Source organism: Eufriesea mexicana, unplaced genomic scaffold, assembly GCF_001483705.2.
Source record: "Eufriesea mexicana isolate 0111107269 unplaced genomic scaffold, ASM148370v2 scaffold8777, whole genome shotgun sequence".
NCBI classification, from domain to species: Eukaryota; Metazoa; Arthropoda; class Insecta; order Hymenoptera; family Apidae; genus Eufriesea; species Eufriesea mexicana.
This window is the reverse complement of record NW_016916521.1, coordinates 167,212-191,065: the sequence shown is the minus strand read 5'-3', so window position 1 is coordinate 191,065 and position 23,854 is coordinate 167,212. Positions and strand designations below refer to the sequence as shown.

At 32.6% G+C, this 23,854-nt stretch overlaps 2 protein-coding genes across 4 annotated transcripts; one reads left to right on the top strand and one right to left on the bottom strand.

The window, feature by feature from the left end:
* Positions 1–4,821: 4,821 nt before the first annotated feature.
* LOC108552953 (osmotic avoidance abnormal protein 3) lies at positions 4,822–15,028 on the bottom strand. 3 transcript variants are annotated; one of them, XR_001890600.1, is made up of 7 exons: positions 14,925–15,028; positions 12,324–12,395; positions 8,772–9,547; positions 7,929–8,624; positions 7,220–7,719; positions 6,413–6,900; positions 4,822–5,138 (listed from the first exon to the last, which is right to left on the bottom strand). XR_001890600.1 is itself a non-coding variant. In XM_017907659.1 (7 exons), the coding sequence occupies exons 2-7, from the start codon at positions 12,393–12,395 to the stop codon at positions 5,125–5,127; spliced, it is 2,334 nt and encodes a 777-aa protein (XP_017763148.1). In that variant the 5' UTR covers positions 14,925–15,028; the 3' UTR covers positions 4,822–5,124. The 3 variants fall into 3 exon arrangements, 2 of the variants coding, with proteins under 2 accessions (XP_017763148.1, XP_017763147.1); XM_017907659.1 differs by having other exon boundaries at positions 6,625–6,900; XM_017907658.1 differs by lacking the exon at positions 4,822–5,138 and having other exon boundaries at positions 6,281–6,900.
* Positions 15,029–15,200: 172 nt separating this feature from the next.
* On the top strand, positions 15,201–23,564 carry LOC108552947 (Cytochrome c oxidase assembly factor 7). The gene is made up of 8 exons (XM_017907652.1): positions 15,201–15,351; positions 15,414–15,548; positions 15,736–16,194; positions 17,727–18,019; positions 20,334–20,495; positions 21,618–21,815; positions 23,040–23,195; positions 23,302–23,564. Exons 1-8 carry the CDS (start codon positions 15,249–15,251, stop codon positions 23,404–23,406), a joined length of 1,611 nt encoding a protein of 536 aa, XP_017763141.1. The 5' UTR covers positions 15,201–15,248; the 3' UTR covers positions 23,407–23,564.
* The last annotated feature ends 290 nt before the right edge of the window (positions 23,565–23,854 follow it).

The window sequence follows — 23,854 nt, the reverse complement described above, 5'->3', positions numbered from 1 at the left end:
TTGTAACTTGTAAGTGGGAATTCATAGTGAAACATGACGATAAAATAATTGTAAAATGACGATATTAGTAAATCATGTATCGAGTGCTTAACTCGTAGCTGACACTTGCAATTGAAGGAGGAAAATAATTGTCTTATTTTGGTTGATTACATATCTATGTATTCGTTTACATGCATAAGCAGTGTTTACATACATATTTCTTTCAATGGTGTGAATTACGATTAGTCGAACAAGGAACGCAATTTATTCGATACGAAGAGTGATGATGATATTACTACTGAGGAATTTGGAAGAGACTTACAAGAAGTGATTTATGATTTTAGGTTATTGTTTTTCAACTCTTTCGAGGTATTGACATGTATAGTTTAAATTATTTGAATTCTCATTTGATATTTAGAAATGTATTTCAAATAAATATAATTAAGAAGTAATAAATCTTTCTCTGACTTTAATAAATTTGTCTTTAAAGAGGTTAAGGAAATGTAGAATCATGTAGTGGGTTTCTTCCTCTTTACCAATCACTTCCACTTAGGGACAGATACTTGAAAGTTTCTGAGCTATTTGCCTTTGCAACCGTGAAGGCCGGAGTTGATACGTCCCTTCTAAGAATCTTTCTTCCACTTGTTTACGTTCTATTGAAAACATTAAATGGAAAAATATGTTTCAGGATAAAATATCAAATTTATTAATTCATTCATGCCAATTTTGAAGTGGCATTTTAACAAGAAAAATTAATTCGAAACGAATTAACGATTTGCATCTAAATGTACTTTCTTGGATACTTTTACACAGCAAGAAATCTGGTTGATATTATATATTTGTTCATTTAGTTTCATTAATATTCACGCACGTAGAAATAAAATTAATAGCAGGGCAAAAGATAATCTTTAGAAAAGTTGTACGCCTATAATATCCATGTATCATTAGGCAACGTGACACGTGTTTCAGTCAAGCGGAAAGTAAATGATTAAAAATTCTATGAATTTTTAGAAAAGGTGATAAATAAAATCTATTATATAATATGTAAATCAGAGAAGTTATACTCTCCTCATTTTTTAATTTTAGTTTCAGATATTTTATTAATTTATACTATTAATTTAAGAATTATTAATTATTAATTTTTATGAAAATTTCAGTAAAATTTTATAAAAAAAGTTAAAGAAAGAATATTCTTCGTATTTGATTTCACATTTGGATTTGTTCAAGAAGACTGGAAAATTATTAATCTATGACCAACAAATTTGAGAAAGCAATAAATCATTAAAATTTATATCGAATCTAAATAATATGAATTGCATAATATATATAATATTTCTTAATAAAGTAACCATGGAGGATAAGATGTAACAGATATCAGAGGCAAGATAAAATATCTAAGCATTCACATCAAGGAAAAAAAAGCAAGTACAATATTTAAATAGGAGATGTCAGCGTAACGAAACGAAATGATCAGTATCTTTATCTTTTACATAGCCGACCAAGCGTTATCCTATTGTTTCGCTCTCATTAAATCGTAAGTAGTCCAAAAGATAAAGAAACAACCAGGACCAAGTCCAGGTAGAAAACAACGCGACATAAGTGTAAATAATTGGTAGACAAAAATTAAAATATTATTTAAACAGACATTTTGAATAATATTGCATGACGAGGAAAAATGTCTGATTTTGTTCTTAAATCGAAAAAACAGCACGTACAAGAGACCCAATTAACACGAATGAACGTGCAGAAATTATAACGAAAACATTGCGCCGCAATAAAGGTCATTAAATAAGGCAAAAAAATAACATTCACATATTTAAGGAATATGTTAAAAGGTCCCACTCCAGAACAAAAATTGGTTTACAGACGTGTCACGAATATTTAAAAATCTTTTAAAATGTTCGATGCAATTTATTCAAAGAAACGTATTATCTAATGAAAACGGCATACAGAATTTAATAATATTATAATTCTAGACTCGAGTTGTCGTCCAGATTTCTCTAGGATCTTTTTCATTCGGTTCTCCAACTACGACGATACTACGAGGAATAATGTAATTGCACTTGCTCGAGGCATGGACTCAGAAAACCTACCAAATGACTCGTCAGAATCATTTAAGATGAAAGTTCAATACAAAAGTTCTTGCCAGCTTAGATTATTCAAATCGAACGAGAATGTACATAAGTACATTGGCTGTGTACAATGTTTTATCCTCTGTTTCCTCTTCGCGGAGGTCTGTTGGAAGGTAAACGTTTTAGGAGAGAGCCACTGGTTGCTCGATCAGTTCATATAGCTGACTACGAAGTTTCTCTAGAGCTTCGAGGGGATATGATCTTTGACACTGTCTCGGTTGGCTTTGATGTCGTGGGTGTAAACTGGCAACCGATGTTGGCTCTCAGGTGAGAGGAAGCGAGCATCTTCTATGGATTTAGAGTGATTAGAGTGTATGGGCCAATGTTATATATGAGCCAACTAAAGCGTTGCATGCTATTTTCGTGCAACACTTTGACACGAAACTTTCAGTGATCTGAAACCACTGTAGGTGTGCATACGAATTTTTATTTTAATCGAATTAGTGAGAATGCTTAATATATAGAGTATAATAATATAGAGTTACAATGGATTTCCTCCTGCGAATATATGTCTGCAGAGTATAGAGTTCTACGAAAGCTTGGGTTTAACTTATTGCGAGTTTTAATGTTTGTAGGATGGAAAAAAGTGCTTTTCAAGCAAATATTATGGAATGGATGGACTATCATGTAGAAAAAAAATGCGAAGCGTTAAATCTCTTTCTTCAGCAGTAACTTAAAATGCTAAATACAAAAAAGGCGTCAGTTGCTTGAAAAAAAGAATCTAAATCTGTGTCACATCAGTTGTACAAAAATCACTTTGGAGAAGTAACTTAATGCAAATAAAATTGTAGAATTTGTAATGGAACTTAAGTAATTGTTTAATTTATAAGTTCTTGCATTAATGTTGTCTAAGTGAAATGATGTTTCTTTTCTAACATGTTAACGCTTATTTAATAGTTTCACGATTGTTGTTTTGTTCTTCATTGCTTTTAGAATATTTAGTAAGTTGTCTTGTTGAAAAATGACACTTTTTTGTTAACCAGTTGTATTTTTCTTTTTCATTGCTGTTTTTAACGTCCAATCGAGGACGATATTCGTCACATTCCAGCATTTCGTTATTTAATAAAGATTCTTCACGAATGATTCACTGAATAAATGGCAGAATGTAACGCCTATAAAGTCGAAAATACTGTGAACTTTTAAAGAACATTTATTGAGTTCCGTTGACAACGCATATAGCGATTAAAATTCTAGAGCTATTTACTTAAACAATTCTTACGAAATTTGCTCTCCAAATATTTACGAATTTGATAACAGAAATGCAATGTAAAATCAAATGTTTCATCGAATAATTCAGAACAGTGTACAACTCGAATCTTCATCTCAAATCCAAGAAACCAGTCTTTTTCCAAAACGGTAAGAAACAAGAAAGATCTTGCAGAGACCAAAGAAATTTACGTACAAGTCTGTGGTTTCAAATGGTTTCATGCTCTTTATTTATTATTATACAAACCATCTCTTCTTATATCACGCACACGTATAAGACAATTTCTAAAATACTCTTTTCTGTTTTTCAGCAGAAACAACCATACCGTGACAATCCAATTCGTTGTAAAGACGAATCAAGAACACTCTCTAAATACAAGGAAGAGAGAGGTAACTCTCAATAATTATCAAGAACAAACGTCGCACCTCCCTCAAGTAATTGCTCCCTTTATTCAGCCTTTTCTACTATCTACAACCGTGTAATAGTTAAACAACGTTCTATGTACAAGAATTTCATAGCATTATGGTACACGGATCGCCAGTAAATACGCTTTTACGACTTTGGTCCTTTCTCTGGCACTTTTTAGAGGCGCGTGTGTCAGGTGAAAACAGCTGCTTGTACACCTGAAATCTCTCTCCCTCTCCCCCCCTCTCTCTCTCTCTCTCTCTCTCTCTCTCTCTGTGTGTGTCTGTCTCTTTCTCTCCCTCCCCTCTCTTTCTTTCTCCATCGAGAAACGTAGTCGTTTTGCAACAACCTTTATCGCGGAACGATAAATCGAAATCGTACGATCTAACATCCGAATGGTACCCCGACAAACGTCGAGCAACCGTGACCATTGCCTTCCGTCATCGCGTGGCTACCTTCGAGGTTTCTCCTTTTTATTTCTCGCGTATGCATAATTTAATTGAATATCAGTTAATTTGGAAATTTTTGCCGGTTCTTATTCTTCTTCCTTTTCTTCCTTTTTTTTTCAGCGACCAGTGCCGAGATTTCCCTGAAAAGTGTGTCGGATTGCACGCAACGTCTTCGCGCAACAATTCCTGGGCTATTGGATTTCGTAGAAAGTACACGTTGGTTCCAGCTCGACGGTTGTTCGAAGACGAAGTTACAGTTAGACGTAGGTTTCGTGTACGAACGGAGAACGAGGTGACCCGCGGAGGGTGACGAGTTGTACGGTGTGCCTCGTGGACACTTGATGATTGCTCTTGATCCGAATGTCGAGACTGATTTAACTTTTTTGAAAATGTAGATACACGTTATTTATAGAAGCACAGAATTCTTCTCGGAGCCTAATACAACGTTGGACATGAATTTTTTGAAAGGACCAACTTTCATACAAGTGATATTTGCACTTTGAACTCCTTGTAACTTTAAAAGAACGTATTCCATAACAGCTGTACACAAACCCGCATAAATAATAATTTTAACTAAAAAATTAAGTAGATGTACAATGTTCTTACTCATAGAAAGGTATTAAAAGGATTCATTTTAGCATGGCAGATTTATAAATTTGTTTATCCTGTGTAATATATGAGCACATGTCAATGTGCATAAATTGTATTTAGAATTAACGGAGCATAAATTTTTTAGATCCTTGACTCAAGATTGAACGATAGTGATTTCTAAATCTCTGTTCACAAAATGATTTCAAGCATTAACTGAAAGGGAAATATGCGGAGGGCAAAGAGTTGTTTATCACATTGCTATTTTCCAACGTCGAAAGTCATCGTTCACACGTGACCACGGTTGGCCAAGGAGCTTCCAGAAGGACGTCCATTATTCAGTTACGTTGATAGGACACACGTCTCAAACACTGTTTCCTGTAAAAGGCATCACAGAAATCAATTTTTATCTTTTTTAACAAGATTGGAAATTGCTAAAAAGAAATGAATTATCATATTGTGTATCAGATCAGTCTTCTCTTAACATGCACCACAGGTCTAGAAACTATACACAGCGTATATGTAAACCTTACGTTTGCATTTTTAGGAATTTAATAGAGACGATTGCCGTGACTGCTTGGACGTGATGATAAGTAAATAATGTCATGGAATTAGATAGAAAAGAAAAAAGAAGAAAAAGAAAACTATGTATTTTGTATTCATACGAATATTTATTCAGAGTTATGACCTTGTTCTAAATTATCATGATTTCTATTTTGTCTACTCATTTCTGTTTGTAGAAAATTTTATCATTGATATTCTGATCAACTTGTTATTATTACAAGTATAGAATGAAATGATTTGTAAGACAAGATGATATGTATATATTCTATTAGAGAGCAATAATCATAGTCAATTAATTAATAAGCATTGGATCGTCTGTTATTAGTCATTAAAACGTGAATTATCTACCACGTTTTTTTTATTATGAATCAGAAATTATATTAACAAGTCTCCTGTTATGAATTAGAAATGTTTAGGAAATGTCTTGGCACGTGTTGAAATAATATCGTGTACGAGTGGCATTTACCTGGCGTGGTACCCAAAGTGCTATGATTGAAACCTATCCAAGATTATTTGACTACTCAAGGTTATTTCACCCGTGAAATATCATTACGAAATACTTGTAGTTACAAAATTATTCAGATATATGTATAATTTAACTTCTGAGCATTTTAAATGAACTCAAGAGTGCCATATTAAATGACAGTGATGAAACGGTGAGACAACCAGGACAAACTTCTTGCATAAATTTCAAAATTTAAATTCTGAAGAATTTGTGTAAAGTCAGAATCGAATCAAGGTAATATAAGTACCAATCTAATCAAAATGTCTGGATAGAAACATTTTGTTTTTTGAAAATATGCAATTGCTCTTGGCAAAATTATTATTAATTTCTATTGAGTCATAAACATAATTATATGTACCTATTTATTTTTATTGTATATATTGTATGTTATTCTTTAATTATTATTATCTATGTATACTATATATATGAGTGTACATTACAGGTTGGCGGTTCCAGTGTTAGAGATGAGATACAGGTGAACAGACAAGATACTTCAAAAGGAAGGGTTGCAATACATAAATAATATTGCCGAAATGAAGCACTCGTGACTTTGAACAATCAACTGATTTTAAACCAACTATACCTTATCCATATCTCTCACTGATATCACCCTAGCTCGTTGTTCCCAATTACCACAGTCTTTGTGTCTTCAATCTCAATACGTGGGGGAACGAGCGTGTTCAACCAACGTTGAGTGGTTATCACCGACCTCGTTGTGAATGAATCTCGACGATATCTTATCGGATATCCTCATCGAAATGGACCTATTCCCAAATTTAAAGGCACCATTTGTACCTTGAGGATATGAGGGCAATGCTTCCAATATTCGAGGAGGATTTCGTTTCATCGTTTGGTTCAGCAAGGTACTCTTGTTGATCGAATTTTCTTCCAATATCCAACCAGGTCGGCTAATCCGTCCAGTTGATAGACGTTGTGTAGGTTTGTAACCATCCAGGTCACCGATCACTGGTGCACTGCTTTGCAAATTCAGAGCGTTCAGTTGAAGATGGTTGCCTCCAAGTGGAACCATATCCTCCGAACCACCTGACCTGCTAAGTCGACTGCATGTTTCTGTAATGCATTTACAATCATTGCACATGATTTCTTGCAATATGCGTGGTAGATATTCGAGCCTAAACTCGAGTTTAAGTACAAACGTGGATTTAGAAATTAGCAAATTATACTTGAAATTTATGACTCTATCGAAACGAATCCAACTTTCATCCACGAAATACTCTATCTATATAATCAGTTCTGATTCTCAAACATTATTTATTTTAATGTAAAAACTGCACTTTATCTAAAAGCTGTTAGTAACTATCGTATATCCAAGATTTTCAGATTTAAATCTTATCATACACAACTATATCAATTTTATATTGTCACTGACCAAACGTTTTTGCTTCCCTGACATGAGCCAGTAACTTGTCAATTCTATTCCGCCGGAAATACGTGTCCACGATATCTGGCTTCTTGACCTCTTCTTGTTCACTGCTCTCCTCGCTATCAGCCTCGTTGCCAATCTCATCCTCATTGTCCTTGCCATTACTATTATTGTTAAGATCAGGTTTGGAAGGCACTATATTGTACTGTACGTTATCTTTAGGCACTAACGACGCTGGAGGAAGAGAAATATGTGGCGTCACATCCGGCAATCTCCAACGACCCAACTCATCGCACCAAGTGGCCGCAGATCTGAGAGCAGCGACATCGCGAAATGGACATCCGGGTCGAAGATGAGGAACCATCACGTCGCATATCTGAGAGATGAGCAGTTCTCTACGCAAAAGATCACGCCGCTCTGCGTCCCAGGAAGCTTGAAGATCAGCTGCTTCCGCTTCGAGTTGCTTCACTCGCTTGGCCATTCGCTTTAGAGCATCTTCTGTGGATCTGTATAAGAAACAATTTCCAGGTAAGATCTGTTTATCGTTTCTAATTATAATAATATGAATCTGAAGTATTTATCGATTAATAGAGAATTATGGTATTCTGTTTCATTATTTTATGACAATATTATTTATATTATTTATTATTATTTACACATCATTTATATAATTGCTTCTCTACCCGTATCTGAAACTTTCATTTTTATTACTGACCTCAATTGACCATAAACTTGGAAGACACTTCCGTTTCCTTCCTGAGCACTAGTCTCCAAAGCTGTGGCAAGAGCTGCTAGCTTTTTTCTTCTCTTTTCTCGACGTCTCCTCAGTTCCGTGTTCCCTTGCTCTTCTCCTCCAATGGTCAACTTCTCTAATCTCTTCAACACCTCTTGCATAGCCGCCTCTCGTTTCTTTCTTCGTCTTTCCTCTCGTTCCAGATCCTGCTCGTCTATTGCCTGCTGAGGAACAGGCTTGGTACTCGTGTTATTAACGCCATCAGCTTCATAACGGATCTTCAGAGACTCCAGTTCCTCCCGAAGCTTCTGAGCCGACAAATTTGAATGTTCACATTCTTTCTTTAATCTCTCGACTTCATCGGCGTATTCTTTTTGCTGAGTACTCTCTCCATCGTCGCTTCCTTCCTTTACTGGAAGCTCCTTTATGAGTAACGGGTCATTTGACTCGAGTAGCTTTTTTAAACGTTGTAGTTCTAACTGATATTGCCTTAACAGAGCATCCTTCGGATCTTCGTTGATCACAGGCTTGTTTTTGATGCATCGAGCTCTAGCTGCATAGCGCAAAGTACTCAGTGTCTCTTCGCCATCCACGTCGCTGGGACTTACACAAGCAATCATCAGAGTCCTTGCATTCCCACCAAGACTGTCTCTTAGGAGTCTGGTTAGCTTGCTGTCTCTAGAAAACGAATTTTAAAGGAATGTTTAATAATTTTGTAATTGACATTACATGATATATATTATTTTATAATAATTTTCATACCAAGTTTCTCAGAGAATTCATCCAGACGATTGAAGATGAAAACCATCTAGTACGTTGACTTACCTATATGGCACATGCCTTCCATGACCAGCAGCCAAAGCGCTGATCACATTTCCCAAGGCAGAGAGGCTTAAATTAATACTAGCAGCCTCTTTCAGTCTGTCTCCAGTGGCACCAGTCCTCGTCTGCCTCTCAGACCCAGCAAGATCCACCAGGTGAAGTCTTCCTCTTTTTACAGTATTCTCAGTCTTACTGTTCTCCTCGTTAATTGCCAGTGTCTCTAACGACAGTGTCAGTACAGCGTGACTTCTAGAACTAGCTGCGTTCATTTTGGTGGCTGCAGCAGCTCTTCTTCTATCACCCTGTTCGACTAGTCGTGCACACTCTGCAGCATCTTTCACCGTGACCTCCTTCAAACCACCAGCCACGTAAGTTCCACGAGTGGGATCCTCTTTCAAGGTCAGAAGATCGCTCATGCCATCTTGCAGGAGATCCCGTAATCGTTCGTTATAAATTTCCAGGTAACTGAGCAAGGCCAGGTATCTCATTTCAGCGCTAGCTGTCGATGTGGCCTCGAAAATATGGTCCAGGGTACGTTCGATGAATCCTCGCATCGTGTGAGATTTTCCACAGCCTGTTTGTCCGTAGGCAAACACGGTACCGTTGTAACCATCCAGGACAGCCTCCACGATGACAGAACCGACATTTTCGTAGACGGATTCTGTGGTGGCTTCCGGGTCGAAGGCGGCGTCGAATTGATACACCTTGCCATTTCCGGTTCCCGCTGCAGGACACTCGAGGGTACAACATTTCGACGATGAGTCGATTGTCATAATGTTCTGCAGAATTGACGGTAAGTGAATTTTTGGATTTTGAGATAGAGTGAAAGATTGGTGAATTTTTGATATAGTTTACACTACTAGATAATTGTAATTTTATTCTTAGGTATACGAATAAAAATAAATAAATTGAAGATATTAATAAACAAAAAGTTAATAAAGAATATTGTTAAGTAATAAAAGAAACGGGTAAATAGAAAAATATATGTATATAATTTTTTTCTAAATAACATTAAGCACCTAGGGACAATATATACGTATTCGATATACATAAAACTTTGTAGTATAGGAAGAACATAAATGCTTTTAAATGGTCGTGTATTTATTGTCTGAAGACTTTTGAAGACTAAAGAACTCCACTAGAATATTTATCAAGCGAAAAGGATTAAATGGAAATCCCATTTGAAATCAACGTTAAATTCAAGGAATTTGAATATGTCATAAAACTGTATTATGTCATAAAAGTATGATTATTTATAGGTGAGACCTATCGTATTCGTGGTCGCTATTTTTTTATACCTACCACGGTCCAAAAACTGTATAAATTAAAATTAATTCGAGGAGGCTGTTAAAATATATTATCTCGAACTTGATATTATCTTTCTACAAAACTAGTCGATCGACCTTCGAGAAGAGTTATGTAATATTGTAACAAGCTCTAACCTTTTAACGAAAGATGTCCATTACTTGCAACATCAGTTTAGTAATAGTTCATACTCGTATCGATTAAATTTCTCGGAAATAGTAATCAAGCGCAAGTATAACACTTCTTTCACTGCACAGCAACTAAACTATAAATTTAAGATTTTTTCCATTGTTCATCACAAGTTCATCAGATTATTATTAAAGTATAATACTTCCGCTTGTTTTGTATTATTATAAGAGAAACTAAATGTAAAATATAATTGTTTGTTTCGCCTAACGATTATTCATTCCTCGGTAAATTAAATTCTTGTAATTTCACTTCTACGTTTCTACATGTCTAAGTAAATGCAGGAATGGGGTTTATATTTTACATTTGTAACAAAAATTAATTAATTGTAGCAAATTATAGGAAAAATTAATTAAAAAAGAAAAGGAACTTATGCTCTGTATTCCAAGTGTTAAATTGTAGTCCCTTTCCATTTTCATCGAACGTCTATCAACGTCTTATGACTGCGTATCACGGAGCATTGTGTACAATAAGCCGTCACTAAATTTGCTATTCCATAATATATTCAGAAGGCAATGTAGGCACGCTAAGCTGATCGGTGCATACACGATGAACAGATAGCGGTATCCAACCGGCGTTGCACATATCTCTTTACATATATACGTACATTTATGTGCTTATCGATGGAACAGAATATATGCCAAATCGATGGAGTGCTACAGTAATGCTATGACTTTTATTTCTTCTTCGCTTTTTTCTTTTTTTACATTCATGCATGACGACACACGTGATTGACACAGTGGCACACGAGACACACGTGTATCCAGAGTATAGGCGTAATTTCTGTGTAGGTATAGTGGTATGACTCACGCTAAACACACATATATAGCCAACTGCGCGAAACGTAGTAAAGCGAAACACTCATTAATACCAACAAAGTAATTATTTCGACTTTCTTTGAGATTCATTTTGCACCTTAATCGTTGAAGAACTCCAAGTCGGCTTATACAGGATAAAGAGAGGAATGAAGAGAGTAAATAAGCAATAAATGCATTTTTCCATTTTATTTTTAGTGTAGACTGTTGGATCCATTGCCTATAAAATTGAGTCAATTCTTTTAGTTTGGAAGAAGTTCAAATTTTTGATAGTTTATTCTAGTTGAATTAATCCTTTAAAATTGAAATATTTTAAAGTTGTAACAATTTTAACAAAACAAGTAGTAAAAGAAAGAAAAAGAAATTGTTTTTTATACTTCCTCAACGAACTATCATAATTAATATACATATATGCATTTACTATACAAACACGTATATGTATTGAGGAAGTTTTACAAAAATCTAAAAGCTATAATGCTAATTAGTATAAGATAGTTATTAAATTACATGGTTAGTGACTGTTTAGCTTGTTTAGCCTAGTATTATTGTAGCAAAATAAAAAGAAAAGTAAGTACATGAAACCTACTTTATAAAATACCGTCTATAAATACTTCTATCAAGGCGGAGCAAAATCTAAAATTAGTCCGGAAAAATGTTTTATAAAACATCCAATCATGTTGCCAGTACTATGAAACTAAAGCTGAACAGTTCCTACTCGTTAAAAAATTCAACCGCTTAAACGAGTCTCGTATAACGTTCCAATTATTTGAATCTTCAAGGCCACATCGTATTTCTAAGAACCATAAGAAATACGTAACTCTTCAATTTAGACTTTAAAACAGCCAAAAATCTAAAACAGAAGAAAGCTATCAGTCAGACTTCTAAGCATGGCAAACCTAGTTGGCTCATTTCAATGATTCCTAATTGAATGAATTTCATTTATTTGATGAACTTACGTCAAAAATAAAGGATCACAAAGCAACATGCCATAAAAAATCATCCAACACAAAAATTACAACGTCAATGCATGCTGGTCGTGTGTTTTGGTATGGTCGCTAGGTTACAACGCGCTCGATAGAATAATGACGAGTTTTTCACATTCTTTTCACGAATAAACAAAACAAGAAATAGACACGGAAGTGCACATACTGCACGCTGCTAGCTGATTGGCATATGTGCACGAAATAAACTCAGAAACGTCGATCATCTCGTGCATACTAGTTCATGTTCTTCGTCTCTGTGAACGTACCCTGCATCCCTGTTGCAGCTCTCGAGCGTTCATCGGCCGACATCTCACGGCCACTTTCACGGACTCACTCATCTAAAAATAAAAGAAGCTAGTAGAGACTCCGCCTCGTGGTGAAGATTGGAATTACGTATCAACTGTACAGGTGGCAGCCGGCCGTGGCTGCGAAATCATTGTGAAAAGATAATTATATAATTGAAGATTTAGGATCTGTAGATAATCGTCGGTTTGATTTTTTTATCAAACATTGTTTTCAATATTTTTCTAGGATTCCAACAGTTAAAGAAGTTTGTATATGGGAAGTTCGAGCTATATTGGTGACTATATGAAACTATACCGGAACTATATAATAGTAATCTGTCGGTAATTTTAAATTATCATATAGTAGAGATACATATTAAATATTTTTGAAATATTCAGAATATAACAATACTATAATTATTTCAAAAGTGCTATTTTTATCCATTCATATTCTAATTATTATTCAAATTTTGTACACTAACCTATTCCTTTATTTCATTATTTTATTTTCAAAAATTTATTAATGAATCAAAATTAATCAATGAAATAAATTATCAAAAAACATTGATTATAAATAGCAATAATTCCATAAATAATAATGAAACAAAAATTCAAAAAAAGAAAAAAATTTTAGACTCTACTTTATCAAACAATTTATAACTAACATATATTTCAAAACTAATATACAATTGTTTTCGAAACACTGTAATTTCATTTAATTGCAATTAATTAATGTACACCAATATAATTTGTGTGAGCAAACAGACCAACATTGATGATCAGTCAATAAAAAGAAATCGATAGAAAGCAAAGTATAGAGTACACCATATTCCGTGATATGGAAAGTAAGACAAGTACAGAGGAACCTTTAATTTTAATCATCGAATATAATAATAAATTTTACTATAAATTTTATTATATATTAATAAATTAAATAATCATATTAATAAACTACTATAATGAAGAATCTCTGAAAATGTTATCACAAATACGATTGATTTTCTTATCATTTTCATAAGTAATTCATGCAATTTTTGACCTTATTGCCAGCCAATATTTGACAATATTTGACATACCATTTGACAACATTTGACGACACTACTCAATATCATAGTTTTCAAGAGCACGTTGCTTTTTGCTCGTTAAGTATTCCATTCGTGTGCCGGTGGAATGTGTGTGTTGCCCTTGAACCCAGTTTTCGCGTTGAATCACCCCGAATTATGACGTATTCCAACTGTACACACTCTATGTATGTGATCAGCATTTATGGAATTGTGCTTGAATGTAAAATGGTTGAATGTGCTATTCGAGATTGCATAATGCGACAACACCATCTGATAATTGAAGTTTATAATAAGTTCACCATTATTAAGTATATCAGACAATAAAGTATTGGATTTAGTGGTTTTAAGAACACAGACATTATAATAAACTATAGTGATAATTATAGTAACGATCAATTTAATAAAAGTTGTTTGAAGATCAAGGTGTCAATTGATATTGAATTGATGTTAAGAATTTACATATGATTTTTTATTTTGAAATACCAATAATTGTATTCATGTTAATGTCATGTTAATATTCGTGTTACTTATTGCGAGAGCAACAATTTATAACGTATATATCACGGTATGCAAAGAATGAAGTAGTTGGACATAAGTTAAACGCGAGTGCAATTCATTCCGCGTACTTTACGTTTGCATTTGCACTTGGTATGTAGATGAATTCTGATCACGAAGGGTAGATAAGAAGACGCCCCCCTAACCCAGTAAACTCTGCAAATTGACCTAGTAGAAGACAAACATAGATTGACTATAGTTACACTTTAGCAACTAGCCAAATATTTTATAAAAATTTATTAATCTACCAATTTTTTTTTCACGTATTTCTTTTTTTCGTTCAATGATTAGCTTTATAAAAATTGCAAAATTTAAATTTGTTATTAAGTGTTTTTTGTATAATTATATGCGATGCATTATTGTAAGTGTACATAAACATTTATACTTAATTTTAAATATGTCTATATGATAATAACTCGTAGATTTTACTATATTTTATTCTTGAAAAAGTAAGATTTATTTAAACGATATTCTATTTTAATGCATTCAATTGAAATGTTATTAAACAATTATTTTTATTTAGACACTATAAAAATGACATTAATTTGATATTACAATTGCTTTTGATGGATATCTTATATTTTATTAAATTTTGAAATTGTAAAACAATTAAATACCTCGTTATGTAAAAATCGTTTTAGTGTAATTATTAAAGTGTTTATTAAAAATACATTTCTTCCGTTTTAGTTGAAAAAAACACTTCCAAAAATTTTTGATGGATACGTGTAAATTAAAACATATAAATATTAAGCCTATAATATAAAACAATACAATTCGATAACCTTAAATACAAGCAAACGAAGCAATTAAAACACTAAAATATGTGACACGAACAAGAGATCTTAACAAAGTAGTTAAGCGAAAAGAAATAAATTTTCCAATAATTAGATACCATTTATAACAAGATCATCAAAAGTTTCATAAAATGCATTAATGTAATCAAACTTTTATTTTAACTACTTACTTCAATAAAACACGTATTTTCTTCCTCGACATATGAGTTATCTTACAATTGTAAAAATGTACGTCCTCATATACTGTATAAGAATAATTTGGAATATACAGTGCACTGCATGACAAACACACCTGAACTGACAAGCAGGTTCCAATGTTGTGAATTACTAATACCGTCGAAGTCGACTTGCGCTCGTTCGAAAAATCATGGAATGCGCACGCATGTCGTTTCATCATTTGATTGGTCTTCGAAATAGGAAGCATGTGCGTCCTTTCCTTAGTTTATGTTCTATAACTTCGACTTGTGTTGATAACTTGAATATAATCATTGAATATGGGATCGTATAATTTAAAAGATGCTGATGAACTTCATGAATATTTAAAAAATCTTCATATAGAATACCAATTTGGTTGTTTAAGCGAGAAAAACCCTGAAGGTATGTACTGAATCAATGATAATCCTAACCTTATATGTTAAATGTTTGATATTTTTGGATAGTTTGCCATCTTTTGGGTGACTATAATGAAGCTATTAAGCAAGATTATCCGGAGGCATTAAAAGTGTTTAAAAACAATTGTGATGAACACAATTATGCAAGAAGTTGTACAAAATACGGCGATTACCGAGTAATGGGTGAGTAAAGGTGGCGCATACGTCGCACCGCGAAATTTGAAGTGTATCAACGATTCTTTTGGTTACTCATTAAGTATAACTTATAACATTGCATGTACATAAACATATATTTTTCATTTAATATTCTATGCAATCCTAGAAATATTTATAAAATTATTTATAAGAATTTCAAATTATATATATCCAGGTACAGCATGCCAAAAAGATCCCGTAGAGGCATTCAAATATATGCAAAAAGGATGTGATCTTGGAGATACAAGAGGTTGCCTTCACGCAGGTACTTTGGCAGTATCTCAAGAAGAGCTTAACCTAGATAGAAATTCTCAAATTTCACTTGGCATGAAGCTATTGAAAAAAGCTTGTGATTCTAATGAAGAAAAAGCATGCTTTTATTTGTCAGGCATTTTCTTAAGTGGTATTGAAGGATATGTAAGCAAAAATCAGAAAGAGGCATACGTACTCTCATTAAAGTGTTGTGAATTAAAGAACCCCTATGCTTGTGCCAATGTATCGATAATGCACAAAAAGGGTGATGGTGTACAACAAAATGACGAGTTAGCAAAATCCTTTAAAACACGAGCTGAAGAATTGCTACAAGAAATCAAAGTACAAAAAAGACCATTGCGATTTCATCAGGGCATTGATCCTTAATTATATTTTGTCTAAGATTATTGTATAGAGTATATACAGATAAAATTTAGTAGTACATATAGTACACTGGTTAAATTTTATTATCCTTTATTTCATGGACAATATGAAATTATAGATTTCGACATTTGCATTTATTATTTTATACAATGTTAAAAAATATAAATATTGTAAATTAAAATGTAATAATAGTTTTATTTCTGTGATCAAAGAGATGTTTATATTTATTAAAGCATTATCTTTATTGTTTAATTATTTCAGAACTTTGTAATAAACGTCAAATATTTCTTTCATAATTCAATATCGAATTTTGATTTAGATTAGATTGTTTTTTTCTGATTATTTATGTTTTAACGAATGTTAAAAATATAATTAATTCGTGTATGCTTAATATTGTTTTATTAATATTTAATTACATATTATAGTGATGGGAGTAAAGTTATGTATAAATTGTTATAGAATTGTTTATGTAATTTATACTGTTTTTAATTGTGGAAATTTTGAAAGTTAATTATAGATTACTTCGTTACATTATAAGCATTATGTATAAACATTTGTTTGACAACAAGAAATTTGTAGCATAACACATTTGTTTCTACCGAGAAAGCGTAGAAACCTTCGCTTTACTATGTTAGATTACTTAAAACTATCTTCTCGGTGACACACAATTCTACGCGTTCACATTACAACTAGAGAAATGCGTTACGTTTCACTTTCCGCAGTTAATTTACATGTACTACTGACTTTTTGAATTTTATGTTTTCTCTTTACTTTTTTATTTGCAGTATGAATAATATTCATACCGACTATTTCGTAAAATTACTTTTCATTCGGTTTGGTATTTAAAGCAATTCTATAAACTATAATAATTGTAATTTTTATTTTTTTAATAGAATAATTATGATATTTGCGATAATACGCATGCAGTGATACTCAAACGATTAATATACTGATTTCTATTATATTTTTCGGAAGTTATTAAATCTATGTTATATCCTAATACTTAAGAGGGTAATCTTTAAGTAACAGACTTTCTCCTCTTTTAATATCTTTATTAAAGATATTTGGATTAATCAATTAAAAAAGATTCAAATACATTTTTCAAATTTAATTTGGGAACTTTCCAAGTTAATTAATCTTGATACTTTAATATTGTTTTTTTATCTATACTAGATAAAGATCGATATAAAGCCATATACAAATAATTATCATATTATCCAACTCTAAAATAAAACATTTATATAATCACAATTAGTATATATCTTGACATACAAAGTTACTAAGTAATACCTACATTCAAACTTTTTTAAAGTTCTCTTAAACCTTCGAATGATAAAACTAAGTTTCTTAAAACTTCCATGAAGTTTTTATCAATAATCGTTACCTCCACTTTCTCCATTTTCTATTGCGTACACGAGTTAAAATGAAATTACCTACGGAAGAAATAAAGAAAGGAAACGAGTCATCAATCAAGCGAGCAGTTCCCCTCTGTAATCAAAGAATAAAGGATGGGTCCTTGATCGAGGTTAGGATGGTGCAAGATACCTACCGTGCAAGGGAGTATTTTAAATGCCATCGAGCGTATTATTGATTATTCGTCTCTCTCTCCACTCTTCTCACACAAGCTCTTTCTAGCAGCCCCCTCCTACATTTTCGAAGTCTCCCCTCTTGGCACTGGCTGTAGCCGCTATAGACAAAGCTGGTTTAAAGGCCGGTGGCCGGTTTGTCAGCGTACCAGAAAGACCATGCGGTGCTACCTGTTCACTTCGAGCTACGCCATCGCGGTTATACTTGCCGTCACGTTCCTTGGCCATAGTGCCCTGGTGAGTGGGATTTCTTTCAGTTTCACTTTTAATAGGTTAAATATTCGATATATGTATGCACATATGCTTAATACATCGTTTTATTTTAAACATTGAATTTCTGTTCATTTTCACTCAAAATGTTGAATATAAAATTTCAAAGAATTTTGAAATCATTAAATCGATATTAAAATTACTTTATTACTTTCTACTATCTTTTTATTCATTTCACCTTACATATTTCATATCTTATATTGTATTTTGTTCGCGTGAACAGTAATTTTTTAATTTCTTTAATCTCTGAGTTTGAAAATTATGTTAGTTTCGGTATCAATATCAAGTATTATGAATTAATCTAAGTATTTTGTACAATATAATAATTTAATGGAAATGGGAAAGCTGAGTAAATAATTTGATGAATTGATTATTTTTTCGTGATTAATGGGTAAAATAATATAAATATCTAGTACATTGTTAAATTATAAATATTTCATAATATGAAAAATTATAATTATTTCCTTTTTAAATTTATTTCTATGGGGTCTTATTTAAAGATTGTCATATATTTTCTGGCGCGATTTACGTGACAGCAAAAATGACAATGTGGTACACTATATATCGCACTGATAATATTTTGTGAACTAAAACGTGCGATAAGCGAGAATATAATCTTAGCCTTCGAACTCAGTGGTCCGTTATTTATGACTCATATGATACATTACAGATTTACGTCTCGAAATTTAACAATTTTACTTATCTATTACATCTATCATACTTTATAGTTTCTCAACAACGATCATTATCTTGTTATTGCTACTATCATTATTATCATGTCACTTTAATGTAATTGAGCGAGAAAAAATAAGTAATTGTGTGTCAGAAAAATAATTTTACATGTAACACCAAAAAAGAGTTCAAATACTGAAAGAAGGAAAAAGAAACGAATCACTTATAAGCCGTATAAGACTGAGATTTAATTTCCTGTTCTTAATTTCGATTCGATAATTAATTTTTCTAATCTTTTATCAATCTGTATCGAACACGAATCTTAAAATGATTTCCCTCTACGTAAGATTAATGGTATTGTAGATAAAACAATTATTTACAAGTTTACGACAAAGTTTTCGTTCTTATCGCCGATGAGAAATTTTTTAATAATGAAATAGATAAAATCGATATTTCTTATAAGTCTGATTCGAAGTTCTGATAAATTCTTATTTCGGTGCATCAGGGGTGAAGAAACTATCAAAACAGTAGCAAATCCGGTTTTCAAGGATTTTTTTCCGAGTACAGTACAACATTCAAACCTGTTTATCGGTTATTCGCGATGACCATGTTTCTTTGTTCCGAGTGTCGCGGAAGATTTCTTATCGAGGAATAGTAAGAAGATATTTCATTAGTAGTTTGTTGAATTAATTATAAATCAAATTAAAAAGTTATTAACAATAGGTCTACTACCTTTTCTATGAATCATCTCTATCAAAATGTTACAATATTTTAAAGTGTATGAAAATTTCAGTGTAAAGTTAGAGCGAGTGTTTTTCCAAGTCTTTACATGCACACACAAGTTTAATTTTTGTAGCCTGTGTGCAGTAGTCTAATATCAATTTTTCTGTTAAAATTCAATTGTATCTGAATTTTTGTTAAATTACAATCTTTATCTTTGTTTTCTGAGACTCTCATATACTTTATATTGTTACCAAATTTTTGTCAAATTACTATAATTAAATTAAAAATAAAAAGAATTATAAATACAATTAATAAACATAATTTGAAAATGGTCACATAAATGCCTTTAGACCACATTTTCTTTTATTTCTCTCTTGCGATTGCAATTAATGTTGAGGTATGTGCGAATGTAACGAGTGTTTGGCGTAGCGAGTGGCAGGTGTTTGAATGGCGTAGTACCAGCGTAATGCGCTTTACAGTTATTTCCAATACTAATGGAATATTTGAAAAACTTCGACAACCACTAATTCGACTAATTGAAGTCTGCATTCTTGCAGAAAAAGGAATTTTGAACACTTCTTGTCTCACAAGAAGACATAAATATCTTTAAACGCTTATACCTTTTTAATAAAGCATTTCAAGTTCATGAGTTTATATGAAATTTTTTCATCGATTTGATCTCAGTAACACGTAGTCTCAGTTTGATCCTAACCTTTTTGGATACCCTGAAAACAAAAATTATAAATTGCCTATTAGTATAATTCAGGCAAAATTAATTATGAATTTACCGGAAGTTAAGATATTAATAATTAGATATCCGTATGAAACGTAATTAGATATTGTACTTCTAAAACTGGCTCATGGTCGTTCTCTGATAATTGTGTAGGTGGTGGCCAACGAACTATCGAATACTGTGGTGGATGTGGGAGTTTATTACGAATCGTTATGCCCGGACAGCATACGGTGGATCAAGCAGCAGCTAATGCCAAATTACGATACATTACAGAATTACATCAACGTCACTTTCGTTCCCTATGGGAAAGCATCGGTAAGCCGTGTTTTGCATTAAAACTTTCTATCACACTTACTATACCATTCTTTGCTACATTAGATCCACAGGTAACAGGACTTGCACATGGAATCCCTTCATTTTTATCCTTTGAGTATCTTACGATACAATAAGTATGATAATGTGGAGTGCAGATGGTAAACGATGAGAGCTGTGGTAAAAAAAATTATCTTTTTAGTAAAAAAAAGTTGTAAATTAACATTAGTTTTTGGTTAGAGATAAAAATAGCATTTAATTAATAAATTACTTCTTTTTTATTTACCATTTTTGTAACGTATGTTTGATAATTAATGTTTATTCAAAAATGCACGTTTATTTGAAAAACGCTAAGAAAGAGTTTTCCTGTCAGTGTCGGATGTTCCTCTCGTGAAATAACATGGCCTTATATTTTTTTATTATCGCATTTTGAATTAGCCAGGAAGTTAGTTACGCGAATGTAGCACTAAAAATGGAAAAGAAGAGATTAATTTAAAGAATGATATTTAAAAATTTGTAGTAAATAATCGTTTCAAAAAACACATAATTTAAAAACTAAGTAATAATTTTGATTTAAATTTTAAAAAGAATTATCAAAACTCTTAATTAAAAAAATTATAATATTTAAAAGAAGAAGATAATAAATATATTTTATGCGCTTTATTTTCATCGCCAAAGTAGATTTTATTCATTTTCATATGGAATATGTTTCTATGTATGATATCTTTTATACCTTGTATGTAATGTTCATGTAACAATGATTGATGATGACACTATTTTGCTTCAATTTTAAACTATAATGTAAAGTAGAAGTATTTCATTTTTTAATTTATCGAGTTTGCAATTATCTCTGATGTCGATTTTTGATCAAATGTAGCATACGAAAATCGATAAAGACGACGAGTATTGATAATAAGAAATAGTAAAAAGTATGATAAAAATAAGAAGTCAGCGGATGTATGAAAGGCAATAACCTCAAAAATAATGTAATATATGCTACAAATCTACTTAAACTTTCATAGACACGAACCAATTTTAATCATTAAATCTACCTTACCTCCTATAATAAAAACTGCACACAGCAACTTATGTCACATATCCTAATATCTAATTATCGATACGTAGTACCGACAGGATAGCGATACGCAGCAGTGGCATTTCACCTGTCAACACGGGCCAGAAGAGTGCAATGGGAACAAGGCTCAAGCATGCGGTATTTATGCGATTCAAAACGAGGAATCGGCTAATAAAGTTCAACAACTCAGCGTGGCTTTAGTCGGTTGCGTAATGTCCTCACGATTCCCGCCGTCATCCGTTCCACAGGTAATAATCATTTATCTCTTTCTGCTTGGTAAATTGACCAACCTTCCATGATAATTACAATGAATGCGTAACCGATGTCGCTCCCCTTCTATCGGAAAGGTAGATTTCTTTATAATTTAGCGATAACTACAGGAAGTTGATTGGCGGCCATTCAACTATACTATAGAACCTAGGGGACTTTGTGTCATACTCGTAACACGTGTTTGATTAGTTTTCTTAAGCGGAATATCGTGGATATTGAAAGTTTCAGTTCGGTTGTGTTGATCTTGATTCGAAAGTGTGTAATTATTAACGATCGAACTAACCCATCAGTTAAAATGAATGGTTTTATATGTCTTGATTTCGCAGTTACCGAAAACACGCAGTTTTGGCAGGATTAATGTTGATTTCGATTGAGATAGAAACGTAATTATATATACCGATTTATTTTCAACGTAACACCTTAATTATTGTTATATACATATGCAATATTTAGGCACACATTATAGATCAGTAGTTCTAGTGTTAAACTCGACAGCAGGTGAGGTTAGTAGAAAGATGGGAACGTTTTGTACAACGAAACACTTACGATACCGATGTTACTGATAGGGGAATTTTTAGCCAATGAAATATTTGGTTTTCCGTGGCCATTTTTGTGCTTGTGTTGGGAAAGCAGATAGAAGTATCGATAGAGTAAAGAGTGAGAGTAGAAAGTAATAGATTTATTGGAGAATGGGTCGTACAAGTTTCTCGATAGTTTCTGTCACTTATTCGTCGTAGCAATTATTTTTTTGCAGTGTTAAAAGTGAAAGAAAATTTTATAACGAAATATCTACATATAATTCTATTAAATCCGGAGTATAAGTCAGTTAATTAGCATACTATATCCTTCTAAAACTTTCTCTGATGATGCATAGTTACTTCCAGACTAAAGACGTTCTTGCCAAAAATAGATATTCGACTAATAAACACTCTAAATCTATCTACCACACTAGTCAAAATAATTGTTACCAGATTTTTCAATTCTTGTAATTTGTAGTTATTAGAAATATGTAGTTATTTTTGGGAAAATGAATGTCCACATTTCTGAAGATGCATAGAAAAATAATTATATATACCTATTTATTTTCATCATACTATTTTTATCCCTATTTATATTTTTATTATTATTTTATCACTAAATTAAAAATCCCATGTGTTTAAAATTAATGTTCTCCGAAATAAAATTGTCGATTAAATTTACAGTGCGCTCAGAATTTAGGATTACACGACAATACCCTAACGAGCATCAACAAGTGTATCGAGGGACCTAAATCCAACGAATTGCTGGTCTTACACGGAAAGGCAACGCAAAATTTGAATCCAAGTCTCTCTTTCGTCCCAACGATCACAATCAATGGAGTGAGTATACTTGATATTTCTATTGCGTATCTTCAATTCGAGCGTTCAATTACTGTCGAATCATTCTCTAAGTCATTCTTATTTACGCTCTTCACGTCTGTTCCAGGTTAACTCGCAGGAGATTCAAAACAAGGCACAGAATAATTTCTTTAAACTAATTTGCGATACACTGGCGGAGGGGGCGAAACCGTCGCAGTGCAGCACAGCTTGAAAATAACCGATTGCTTAACCCTTTCGTCACTAAAAGATCTCTGTAGTGGGTCACACTGCTTTTTATACAAAGCTTGTTGCAGCGTGTCATCGCTACAATCCGCGTGAGAGGTCACTGTAGTAGGTTAACGACAAGCTCGATAAATAAAAAAGAAAGAAAAGGGAATCATTCGTACTTGTGAATTTGCAAACTTGTAAGCCTTCTACCACGACATCGCATTTTGTACAAAACTATAGGGAATCTTCTTAAGAATGTATAATGATAAAAGAAAAAGTTACAGGAATGTAAGTATGTAGGATATATTGGAAAAATATACCATATCAATGATACGACAGAAGTAACAAGAAATTGTAATCGAGTAACAATTTGAAAAGAAATCTACAACTCAATGTACAACGAATGAAATAAAATGTTCATGTTTTATAAGCATAGCAAGGATTTTATAATT

What these genes read in the sequence shown, in the direction of transcription:
- LOC108552953 (XM_017907658.1), bottom strand. Translation starts at nt 12,395, where the DNA reads ATGAGTGAGTCCGTGAAAGTGGCCGTGAGATGTCGGCCGATGAACGCT. An exon ending in GGAAGGCATGTGCCATATAG is followed by an intron (nt 8,625 to 8,771) that starts GTAAGTCAACGT and finishes TTCGTTTTCTAG; the next exon opens with AGACAGCAAGCTAACCAGAC. An exon ending in CAAGTTTATGGTCAATTGAG is followed by an intron (nt 7,720 to 7,928) that starts GTCAGTAATAAA and finishes TTTCTTATACAG; the next exon opens with ATCCACAGAAGATGCTCTAA.
- LOC108552947 (XM_017907652.1), top strand. Translation starts at nt 15,249, where the DNA reads ATGGGATCGTATAATTTAAAAGATGCTGATGAACTTCATGAATATTTA. An exon ending in ATTTCATCAGGGCATTGATC is followed by an intron (nt 16,195 to 17,726) that starts CTTAATTATATT and finishes GATCGAGGTTAG; the next exon opens with GATGGTGCAAGATACCTACC. An exon ending in CAACGATCACAATCAATGGA is followed by an intron (nt 23,196 to 23,301) that starts GTGAGTATACTT and finishes CGTCTGTTCCAG; the next exon opens with GTTAACTCGCAGGAGATTCA.